We start from the raw sequence: 13,055 nt of genomic DNA, 5'->3' as shown, positions 1-13,055 counted from the left end.
CTGATATATGTGAATCATATTATATTTAGAAATTTAATTATAGGTGTATCCTGCAGAACATCTCTCTTGTTAATATTTTCCTGGTAGAAAATGTTTTGGTTTTTAATATTCAAACTCCAAAGAATGCATATATCTCTCAATAAAACATTTTTTTGGTTACTATTTAGACTGTAAAAATTTATATTTGTTTGAAAAACTCATTTGTCATTTTTTAAATGTTGTATTGAGAAAAGTTAAGTTAATTCCAAATATAGTTAAAAATATAAAACTCACCAAGTGTTTCGGAAAGTACACCGAGTGCCAACAGTATGTAGCCCACATCTTGCTGCATCTGTTTAACAATGATATTATTTTTGTGTTCAGGTGGCAATGCTTTAAGCATTTTGCACATTAACATGATAGGTTGTTACTTAATTAAAACACACAGGAACTTTTTTCAACATGAAAAAAAGTTGAAAAAGCCATCAATTATCTATGAGTGTGTCATTTTTGAGAAACATGCATGCAAATCCTCTTTATTCTAAAAACTTTTTTCTAAATTTCATTCCCATCTAATACTAAACTTCAAAAATACATTATTACGCTGTATGAAACAATGAGGCTCGACATCACCCCTTAACTTCAAATCTTTGTAACTTTCACACAATTTTCATGATTGCATTTTTGGAAACATTTTTTAGCTAAAATCTTTTTTATTTTTTTACCTAGAATTTGAACATGTAATTAAAAGTGGGCGTTTCTTTGAAAAATTGAAGTTTATTATTGGTAAACCAATCTACAGAGAATCCAATAGCACACCGACTTGTGTTCTCCTTGGCAAGCGTGTCCAGAATATTTTTTTTTCCTAGGATGTAAATTTCTCCAGATATCAATTAAAATAGGACCTCCCGTATATATATTTAGTCAATTAGTTGGGAGTTTTGGATTAGCATAACACATTATAATTTTTTCTTTAACAAGAATCTATTTTCCATTGTTTTAAGTCTTTTTAGATGGAATATTTTTCAGAAATGGATTAATTATTGATATTAAACTTGAATGTCTGTTTTTAGAAAATTTTAAATTTTGAATTAATTCATTCTATGGAAAGCAATTTTATATGGACTAAACTAATTTTATTTATCTTTTATATTTAATGTGCAAGTTTTCCAGCTCATTCTATAAGTAAAATCCTGACGTTTCTGCAATGTTTAATTTATTATTACAGACAACTTTTAAGAAATTAATATTTCTCTACATTATTTCACTATTGTTGTCAAGAAGAATTATGATATGTTTTGATTAGAGAAAATCTGATGCATATGGGAGGTGGGAACAAGCTTACATTTCAAATATAACAAAAAGTTGAGATCAAAATAAAGATTTCTAGAAAAATATTTTCTTACTCCTTAAATTTTAAAATTAAGTAAAAATTAGAGAAAAATAGTGAAAATTCTGTTGTATTAAATGAAGATAATACTTAAAATTTTAGGGAAAAAACAAGAGATAGGTCATAAAATTGAAAAAAAAAACAATACTGTTTGACTCCTACAGAACTATAAGGAATGTTAGAGATTTACTGTCAAATTGAACAGAATATATACCTTTGTCAGCGATAAAAATAAAAATCAATGCAACGACTACACATTGACGATGATGAACACAATGTGGCACATCCGGCATGATTACAGTGAAAGTCATTGAAGACGACACTGACCAATAATGCTGAATTGCTGTGACATTCATAGAAGTGTTGGAATGTAAAAAACACCTTATCATTGCTGAAAGCTTCTAAATTTTATAGAGCTAAAAAATTAGTGTGAAATGTCAGGAATACAGAAATTATTTTTTGATCCATGAAAATAACTTTCTAGAATTGGAGCTTAAAAGTGTTTTAGAACTTTAAATAACTAACTACTAAACGTTGTAATTGAGTTATATTCTGCTATGGCAATTGTTTATCTTTAATTTTTTAGTATTCAGTTTTAGAAGTTTTTTTTTTATCAAGAATGAACTTGTTTGAAAATGTTCAAGATTTCATATTGTTCTGAAGTAAAATATATTTAAATAAATAAACACTATAATTATGAGATTTATTTTAAATGAAACTTTAAATTTCATCTATGCAATTACTCAAAAAATAATAATGTCTAAATATTTAAGATAAAAATTAAATTTTGTTTAATAAATCTTTTTTAATGAGACTTTCTATTAATAATATAAATTATTTACTATTATTAAAACAAGCTATTATTCACATAAGAAATTTTATTATTATTTGTAGAGATGACAATGCCCAAAAATCCACAAGATCAGTTTTTACCATCAGATATTCATCCACCACCTCTTGAAAGAGAAATAATTGAATTAATGATTGAAGATGGTCAGTTTGATGATGCACTCTAAGATATTTAAAAACAAATTTTTAAAAATTTTTCTTATGTTTTAATTCTTTTATTTTGTAAAATAATTTAAATTTTTAAAATGAGAAGCTACAATACAGTAGTGTATTTATTATACATTTTACATTAAATTATATATAATTTAGTTTTCAAAATGCTGAATGAAAATTGTTATTATTCAATTTTACCATTATCAAAAATTATTCCAAATTTTGGATAAATTAAACACATTTTTTTATAAAGCAATGAACAATATTAATAAAAGTTACTTTTGTGAATCTCTGTGCATTTCTTTTGATGTCATCTCCTTTATTTTCTTTTATTCCATCTAATTTTCAAGATTTTTTTATGCTAATTGTTAAAAAATTGACAATGTTATAATTTTCAGAAAGCTTTTTCTAAGTGCTTTTGAGTATCCAAAAAATATCTCATCTGTAATGGAATATTTTGTATAGTAACAAAGGTAAAAGCTTCCAAAGTTTCAAAAAACGAACAAATATAAAATATTTGAGACATTGTTTCTGTCCAGTTCCAGTAAGGTATTTATTATAAATTTTTGTGTTGGAGAAAGGATTGTGCTCATAATTTGAGGGATTAGTTTTATGATAATTTCAGCTTATTGTTTTACTGTGTATGATGTCAATAATGAATGAAATAACTTCTACTGACAAAAGAAAATATCTGATATATAATTTCTGACAAAAAAAATAAAGACAAATCTTATTTGAATGATCATTTTTTGATAATACAGAACTGAAAATAGCACTTTAAAAAATTGGATACCAAGATAAGATGTAAAGTCCTGCTAGAAAAAATGATGTTCTTCAGTATTCATGATATCCAAATCAAATCATCTCAGTATTATAAATTTATTTGGTGTGCATCTGTGAAAAGTTTGAAGGTCATATTAAAAACGGGAGGTGGGAACAACTCCCCATTGTCTGTATTTGGTTATGCAGTTTAGTGACTGCAAAATTTCAGTATAATTTTATTAACTTATTCAACACAAATCATTATATTATTGAAAAAACCAAAGTAAACTGTACAGTATCATTACATTTTCATTGCTGTCTGCTGAATATTAAAGAAAATGCAGTTTCTATACAATTCCTGATAGATGATACTATACAAACTTATCCTTTAAAGACCTCATTAAGTGTTTAGCATTACAAACTCCAATTACCTACTAATTAAACATCATGTTAAAAAGTATGGTTTGATACATAACTTCTGTAGTGTTTCAGTGTCATATGGAGAAATTGGTTGAGGTTATTTGGATGGATTGGAAATGAATTTTTCCCTTAAGAAACAGTGGAAAAAATTTTCCGACATATGAATATAGTTTTCAGGAATGAATTAGATTTAAATAATAAATTATGGCTTTACTTCTAATATAATGCTGTTGTAATCAATGGTTATTAATGACAATAATATGACATGTATGAAAATAATAAAACAAACTGAATTATTATTCACAGAAAAATAACAAGAGAAAATTTAAGAAGCACTTTATTAATAAACAATAACTTACACTTCATATATAAAAAATAAAATTGTGTATAATAAAACAAATTTGTGTTTGTTTTTTTATCACATGCTGACTAGATGATTGTGTGGCCTTTTTGCTGGGAAGTGAATCTATTATTTTATGTAACAGAAACAAATGTGTCCTTCATAACTGAAATTGATTGGTTGTATTGCCTTGCATTTCATTTGTTCTCTCAGGTAATAATGAATTATCTAATTTATTTTCCATGGCAAGGGTTTTAAAGTGCTGTAAAATATTAAAATAAATATTAGTTTTGTGCTAACATTGATTTAAATACAAATATATTACCTGTGAATTCTTAAATTCAGAATATAAAGTGAACAATACATGGAGAGACTGTATTTTGCTTTTATATACAGGAATATCTAAGATACCTATAGAAATAATAAAAAATATTTTTAGTAATGTTTTTAACTTTTTTCTACTTAAACTTTCAGAGAATATATCTAAAATTTTTCAATATTTTAATTTTTCTAATCAAAGTATTTGATAAAATATGAAAAAATTACTATTTAAAAAAAACAAGTAAAAGTTATTGTGATATTGTCGCAATGTTGGGCTGTAATTTTTAATCATATTTTAAAAATTTATTTAATTTAAAATATATGATCTAGATCTCATATTATTAGTGTCTTGCCCCTGTACATTTCCTGATAACAACAGAGTCATGCAGGTCATCTACGTAACTCCATTCTGGGGAAAATTTTTGAATTGAAATCACTTGAATTCCAGTCTATACCAGAAATTTGTATTCAGTTAAAGTAGTTCCTGCCCCTAAGCCTTCCATATCTTGTCTCAACTTTCATCTATCTAACACCATTCTTGAGATTAAGGAAAGACAAACAGATGACATTGGATATTTATAATAGGCTTACAATGTTTTCAAATTGCAGCCAAAAAAGAGGAAGAAATAATAATTTGCAGAATATCCATATTGTCTTTCACTATTATCTATACAGAATGTTACAAAATAATTATGCTTAAAATTACAAGAAAAATATCAAATTTTAACAAAATGTTTTCAAGACATTTTCATTCATTACAGTAAATATAAATATCTTTTTCTTCATCACATTGTAAATCAGTTATTGAGATAAAATTTTAATCTAAATTTGTCCAATGTACAGTTTTTCAACCAGTATTCAGTGGCACTACTGTAGTATTCTGAGTCTTACAAGAACAAATATAAATATATTTTATAATCAAGTATTAATTGATGTGGAGCATTAGTGAAGCCTCTTCTATGTGGCTTACAGAATTGTGTTTGTTCTCAAAATCTGTTCAATCAATTTTGATTAAACTTTGCTCTTTCTCATTAATTGCATTGAAAAATTCAAAAATGTAATAAAAACTGGGGTCCGTGACTTTGTTTTTGAGATGTACGCACTCTTGAAATAATCTTATAACTAAGTGATGCTGTACGATGTTCTATGGTCGCTTGCATATCTTCTATGGGTTTTACTGTAGAATCAAGTTTGTTCTCAAAATTTAATGAGCTGATTTTGATAAAACTTTGTCATTTTTCATTAATTGCAATGAGAAATCTAAAAATGTAAGATAAAATATTTGTTTTCGATATACAGAAGTATTAAAGTGACAATGTCCATGCCTTCTAGTGTGAGCATTGTACAGCATTGCATGTGCCTAATGGAAAATAAACACGAAAAATGAACAAAACAATTATATCAATTGCTTTGTTCTTGGATCGCCTCTTTGTGTTAGTCAATGCAAGGATTGTGCCTCCCATGGCTGATTAGTACAAAGATCGCCTCTTCTGTGCAGGGATTGCTTCTTTCTTTCCGGCTCTGCCTTAATTCTATTGCAATACAACAAACTTGCACAATGTCCTAGTTTATTTAATTTTTCTAATAACAATATGGTTTATTTAAAATTTTTTTTAATATTGTGATGTGTGTTAAATATTCATAGCTGATCATTTTCTATAGTAATTAAAAAGAAATGAAGAAAATTTCCATTGTAGAACGTCATAAACTGGGCAATAATTAAATTTCTGATACTGAAAGATGAATGTACATATTCATGTTAATTACATTCACCAGAACTTTGCAAAATCATAGCCAAAATATTAAAAACTTTAAAGCAGACTTAAGGTGGGTTCCCACTGTGTGATTTTGTGCAGCAAAGTAGATCTATAGAGACCATGGCCTTGTACAACAATCAGTTTACAGCTGTCAAAATTGTAGAACAAAACACACAGAGCTAAGTCTTACATTTTGATAAATAAGGATGTTTGTGGATAAGCATCATAAAACCAACAGCCAATAGAAAATGTTCTCTGCTATGATAGCTTGTAACAATTACCTTGTTGAGCTATTGAAGAAAAATTCATGTTTATACTGGATAACTTAAAAGTCAAATATTGGTATATTTGAGTGGTGGTGGTAATTTTTGGAACAAATCTACTATAATTTAATCTATATTTTTTTATTTTTCTCTCCTATTATATCAATGATTTGTTTATTATTGTTTATGAACACTGTATATTATTATTACGATTAAATAGTTATAGTTCATTATGTTTAAAAACAATAAATATTCAATCAATCAATCAATCTTTATTATTTGATATAACAGGTATTATTACAAAATGAGTTAAATATCATTGTTACCTTAAATTTGATACATGAACAAAAAATTTATATAATGTTAACATGGCAAAACTGTCACCAAATAAAATTTGATAACAAAAATCAGATGATAGTATAGCAGCTCAGATATCCAAAAGAATATTACAAGAATCAAGGTGTTTTCTCACATCCATCACTGTCATTCCACGAAAAGAACATTCAGTGTCACATGAGACATTAATTATTTTACCATTTAAGTTTATCGAAAACCTATTTAATCTAAATTGTGCAGCAAATAGCTTTATTTTGTAACTCAAATTAATAAATATGGTGCTGGAATCAACATTCCATTAAGAAAAATTTTGCTGTTCCAACCTCTTTCACTCAAATAATGATCATCTTTTAACCAATATAAGTCTCTTAGTTGTTGATCACAATCCAGGAGGAACAAACTTTCACTTAAAAAATATATATAACTAGAGGACAATCCAATATTATTTAATAATCCTTTAACTATAACAGGCCATGGCTTCAAAAAAGAATTACCATTTATCCGTGAAATTCATATATATCAATTTTCGATAATCATCTTCCGGTAGGTCAATAAGTTTTCTCCAAAACTGAAACAAATTTATCAATAAATTAATAGTGAGGGGAGGTCTTCCATTTTTAGTACAGGACCTGAGACAGATCTATTAATATGGAACACCTGCTTAAAGTAGAATAACCTCAAATCTGTCCACTAAGAGACCACTCCAAACCAGAAAGCATAAAAAAAATACTTGGTCCAATCAAGGAATCAAATAATCTAAAATAATTATTTAATGTAGATGCTTTAATTTTAATAAATAACTTGATGAAATGGAGATTTTAGCTATTGCATCATGTAAACCTTCATTTAAATGATAGAAAGTGTACTTGCAAAGAAAAATAAATACCTAGATATTTAAAATTTGGCACAATTTCCAGTTAACGGTTTTCTAAACTGAAATTGTCTGTTTTTTTTTAAGTTTATCACCTCTACAAAAAATCATAAGCCTTGTCTTTTCGAAATTAATTGCCAATCAATTATCTTCACCATATCTCCAAGTAAGATTGAGTCTTTCCCTAAGTGCAGGAGCTGAATTAGCCAAGAGAAGGACATCATAAGCATAAAGAAGTTAATTTCAACATGAGAAGATAACACTATCATAGAGCTTTGACCTCTCAGAAAGTCAGAAAGATCATTCAAAACAAAATAAAAGGATAGGACTCAATGGTTCTCCTCGAGGTAGCCTTCTATTGGACTCAACATAATCAGTACTAAATGAAAAAGCCTTTTGAATTCCAGTTGAATTCCTCAATAAGATATCTAGTTTTAGAAAAAAGATTCTTAAGTAAATTAACAAAAAATGCAGAAATACCAATACTCCTAAGCTTATACCATAACAAATCATGATCAACTGTATTGATAGCTTTCTTGAGATCAATAAGAGCAGTATATACAGTCGAGTCCGCTTAAGTCGACACCCAGATAACTCTATACCATCGGTTAAGTAGTCAGTTTTCTGTGGTCCCGGCCGACTTACATAGGCATTAATGTTAAAAATCTCCGGTTTACTCGAACACCGTTTAACTCGTCACCACTGGATAAGTCGACATACTTTTGCTGTCCCACACTCCGATAAGTCGTCACCCCCTCCTGAAAAAATGAATTCACTCCGCACGTGTGGTGCGAACTCATTTTTTTTTCAGGAAGGGGAGTTGATTTATTTATTAATATATAATTAATATATATAATATAATAATGTATTAATATTATTAATATATACCGTATTTTATGGACTATAAGACGCACCTTAATTTTGGAGGCAATTTTTCAAAGAAAAAAGTGCGTCTTATAGTCCATAAAATACAGTATATACGTATTAATAAAAATGCCTTAACGTTTTATGTATTTTTACGTATAAAATAATAACAGATAAACAAAAAGAAAATATACAATCTACATCAACGTCACACCAGAATCCAATTTTGCATTTTCTCATGCTAGAGGCATTAAGAATCCTTAGACGTCACTTGCCAACTGTGGCGTAGCGAACATAACTGGTGCCCGGGGCATAACTGGCACCCGACACTTTATTGACGTCCCCTTCCTCCTCAAGAAACACATATAGTTTGTCTTGGAGACCATTTGGGTGCCCCTCTGCAAGTGGCGCCCAGTGCATGATACACCCCCTTGCACCCCCTCGCTACGCCACTGCTTGCCAACAATTGACAATTGTGAAGATGATGTTTTCAAGGCATTCATGATCGTTGAAAAACAAAGTCAAGACGGTTAAGTGCTCAAAACAAACAACACTAAACAAATTTTTTCATCTACAGAGTAATTGTAAATGGAGGACAATGTATTGTAAGCCTATACTAGCGTATAATGCACTACTGTAATTAATTGTAGTTTTGTGGTTTTTTTTTCCAACTTTGCTTTAGTCGTCACATTGGATAACTCGACACATTTCCACTTCCCCTTGGGGTGTCAACTTATGTGGAGTCGACTGTAATTTCCCTAGTTTCCTTGAAAGTGATATTTGAATAAGACCAACCAAAATAAACAAATTGTATTTGACACCTCTATTTTTAACAAGGAGACTTCTTGGAGAGGTGTAACAATATTAAACTCATTCATCCAATTCTGGAGACAATTTGCCAAAATAGCTGAAAAACTTTCTAAATATGCTAATTAAAGCAATTGGTCTATAATTAGTTGATGTCTGACTACTTCCCTTCTTATAAATTATCCTTAAATCAATTTGTTTCCAAGATAAGGGAAAATAGCAATTAGACAAAAAGGAATTAAACATATCCAATATATCTAATAATATTTCTGTAGAAAGGTATTTTATCATTTAATTCCTTATGTTATAGAGATCAGGGGCCTTAATGATTTTAATTTTCTGATTACAGTTTCCAATTCACTTAAAGTGATAGGATCATCCAAAAAAGGAACATTATTACTAAAGCTTAAATCAATACAAATTACTGTATTTGGTCCGGTGAAATATTCTCTTTTAAATAATTCAACCAATCCAAGGGGGATATAGCATTTTCACATGGTTTCTTAATTTGAAATTTATTAACAAATGACCAAAAATCTCTAGTATTTTTAGTCTTCAACAGTAGTGAGTTTATTTTAGCCCAAAATAACTTTTTCTTTGCTTTACATAGAGACATAACTTTTATTTAATTTGCAGTATGCATCCAATAGACTTCTATTTTTATTTCTACGAAACATTCATAATACTTGATTCTTTGTTTTCTTTAAATGTAGACACTGAGGATCAAACCAATGTTTCTCAAATGATAATAAAGAAATATTTTTCTTAACCATTCCAAATCGTAAAGCTGAAGTTAACAAAGTTGTCAATAGTTTAGGATAGTAACTCTGTCCATCTAACAGAAAGGTCCTTTTAACTGAAATATATAGCGAACCAATCAGAGATAAATAATTATTCATTCTTTCTTGTTTCCATATATAACGAATTTTTGGAAGTTTCTGAGTCAATACACTAGCCGTCGTAAATCCAAATGATATTGAAATCAGAAAATGATTAGATTTAAGAATATCAAGAACTCTAAAATCTAATAATCTATCTAATAAATTCACATTTACCGTTATTAAATCTATAACAGATAGACCATCTGTAGAGAGAAAAGTAACTTTAGCTGGATAATTTGAGACGTAATAAAAGGAATAGACCATTTAAAATAGATAATCCATATGAATTAATTAATTGTAAAAATCCTTTTCCATATATTAATACCATAGTATTATACCATTTATACCATTAACATCATAGTATTATTCCATAATATTAAACCAAAGAGGAAAACTCTTTGGTTTAATATTAAATCATTAGATCTCAGGAATTTAAAACATTTGTATTAAACCCAGCAAAAAAATTATCCAATTCCTCGCCTATTCTAGCATTTGTGTCTCCTAAATTAACTATATCATCCCGAGAAAAATTCCTCAGCAAATCTTCCATTTTAGCTAACAGTACATCCTAAAGATCCATTCTCAAACAAACAAAAAGAATTATCAGACTATAACTAAATGAAGAAAAATTTTTCCTACCATTAAATCTAATTACTATCAGATCATCAGAGTTAAACAACAATTCCAAAAAACCTAGTTTATGGGAAACTGCAAGAATGAGACTGTCATATAGACGACTGGAACTAGCTGGTTTCATAGCAAATTGTTTGTATAAAAATAAATCTTGTTTCAACAACAAGAGAACCTGTTTATAAGAGTTGGTTAACCAAGTCTCAGTGAAAGCAACTAAATCATAATTATGCAATAAATATATAAACTCTTGGTCATTCACTGTCAAGTCCAACATTCCTTGACAATTCCAAGACAATATTCTCATTACTAAAGTTTTATCCCTCTTTTTAGCAATTGTTCCAATTAATCCTTTTGACTGGATTTGTCTAAAAAAAGATTAATCTTTTGTAGTTCATTTGTTTCTAAATTGAAAGTGAATTTGTCACCATCGATTGTCAAGCAATCAGCTTTCAAAAATGCTTTTTTATTCAAAGATTTAGCTTCTGCAAAAAAAGGCAACAATTTTCTATGCCTAAGTCTCGATCTATAAGACAAATCATCAAAGACTCTAATGCGCGAATAGGACGGCAACTTCTGAATTTTCTTTAAATTTTTAAAAATAAGTCTTTTGTCAGCTTGAGTATAGAGCTCAAACAATACAAGCCGAGTTCCCAATATTCGATAACTGTTAATAAAAGGAATAGACTCCCCGTTCTGTCTTTTAAACAACTCAATAAAGCCATTAGCATTATTAACTAATTCTTTGTTGTTACCACTCAAACCAGAAACAATAATGTTATTTTTCTTCAAATCATTGTATACAGAGTCTATATAATAATTCTGAAGAGAAAAATTATCCATACATACAGTTCTAAAAGTTGAAAGTTCAGTAATTTCTCCTTCCAGGTGGGTTAGACGTTCATCATACTCTTTATGTAAATTAGACAAGCAGTCAAATTTCGATGACAATTCTTCGAGTTTTGATAGAATAGTATCAAAACGTTCCTCAAGAAAACATAGAATCTTTTGAGGTATTTGAGAAGAAATATCCTGCGATGCAAAATATTCGTCCAGTCGAGATGATTTCAATGTTGGTTCACTTGGAGATCGACAACGTTTACCAGCAGAAGTCGACGCTTTATTGCGAGGAGAAGAAGGTGGTGTATGAGACATTGGATCTGGATTAAGTTTGACTCCTCCAATAATAAGTAAAAAGAATAAAATTAAAAAAGAAAGCATTATGGTAGAAAAAGACATCCTCAATAAAGTCAATTAATGGCAAACAGTTGAATTGTAGATCATAACAGTAAGTCGTAAAAAAACATGCCAACAGCCAGCACTGTCAAAAGCACCCCAACAGGCATTATAAAACTAACAGCCAATAGAAAATGTTCTCTGCTATGATAGTTTGTAACAATTACTTTGTTGAACTATTGAAGAAAAATCAATGTTTATATATATATATATATGATATGACCGATCTTTAAGAGTTTTATCTTAACAATCTGCATATCATGCAGATTGGCATAAAATTAAATTCAATCAAAATTGTTATTCATGACAGTTTTTTCAAGACTAGATAACTTAAAAGTCAAATATTGGTATATTCAAGTGGTAATAATTTTTGGAACAAATCTACTATAATTTAGTCTATATTTTTTTATTTTTCTCTCATTTATTATATCAATGAATTGTTTATTATTGTTTATGAACACTTTATATTATTATTATTATGTTGGGTTATGTGAGATATAGTCAGTTAACACCGGTGGCTGTATACTATGCCGAACCAAAGCAAAGCATAGTAACCAAAACAAAAATTAAGAGAGTGTATCAGTGTGTGTGTTTGTATTCAGGAATTTCCTCACAATATGACATGTATTCAATATAGTGGCCTTCTGTAGTGTGATGTATGTGTTTCTATTCAATTGTAATGTGCCCATGCTTTTGTGTAGTGTGTGCTATGACACCTGTAGAGGAGAGAATGACAGGTACAATAAGCACCCTAGCCATCCTCCACAGATGCCTTATTTCCTGGGCAAGTTCTGTGTACTTGCTGACTTTTTCAGTGCATGTGTTTTGTACGTTGTGAGTGTTTGAATGGATATGTCTATAATGTATGTGATTTTATTGTGTTTGTCAATGAGTGTGATGTCTGGTCTGTTGTGGTAAATTGTTTTATCTGTGATTATGGCTCTGTCATAGTACATTTTGTGTGTGTTGTTTTCCAATACTGTCTGTTGAATGTATTTGTAGTATGGTTCATGGATGTTTAATAATTTGTGTTTCTTTGAAAGCTCTTGGTGTATTATATTTGCTACTTGATTATGTCTACGTAAATAATCTGTCTGTGCCAAGAGCTTGCAACCAGAAGTGATGTATTGTATAGTTTCTGGCATGATGTGGCATTTTCTGCATGTATCATTTGTGAGTGTTGTATCTTTGAGTAT

General features: G+C 28.9%; 2 protein-coding genes across 6 annotated transcripts in view; one reads left to right on the top strand and one right to left on the bottom strand.

Annotated features, from left to right (window-relative positions):
• The window catches only part of LOC136988836 (leucine-rich repeat protein SHOC-2-like), a 47,724-nt gene extending 45,323 nt beyond the window's left edge, over positions 1-2,401 (top strand). The window contains exon 8 of the mRNA XM_067286808.1: positions 2,264-2,401. Coding sequence (XP_067142909.1) covers positions 2,264-2,385 — 122 coding nt within the window. The 3' untranslated portion in view covers positions 2,386-2,401. The remainder of the gene's footprint in view (positions 1-2,263) is intronic.
• A 1,472-nt stretch (positions 2,402-3,873) lies between these two features.
• The window catches only part of IFT46 (intraflagellar transport 46), a 33,200-nt gene continuing 24,018 nt past the window's right edge, over positions 3,874-13,055 (bottom strand). Inside the window, exons 11-12 of one of the 5 annotated variants that reach the window (XM_067286812.1) lie at positions 4,219-4,304; positions 3,874-4,155 (exon numbers count right to left, since the gene is read on the bottom strand). In XM_067286812.1, coding sequence (XP_067142913.1) covers positions 4,054-4,155; positions 4,219-4,304 — 188 coding nt within the window. In that variant the 3' untranslated portion in view covers positions 3,874-4,053. Of the gene's footprint in view, positions 4,156-4,218; positions 4,305-9,565; positions 9,969-10,703; positions 11,802-13,055 lie in introns of those variants that run through there. The other 4 variants (XM_067286813.1, XM_067286811.1, XM_067286810.1 and 1 more) reach the window with 4 other exon arrangements.

Source organism: Centruroides vittatus, unplaced genomic scaffold (genome assembly GCF_030686945.1).
Source record: "Centruroides vittatus isolate TY-2023 unplaced genomic scaffold, ASM3068694v2 scaffold_386, whole genome shotgun sequence".
NCBI lineage: Eukaryota > Metazoa > Arthropoda > Arachnida > Scorpiones > Buthidae > Centruroides > Centruroides vittatus.
This window is presented reverse-complemented; position numbering and strand designations above follow the sequence as displayed.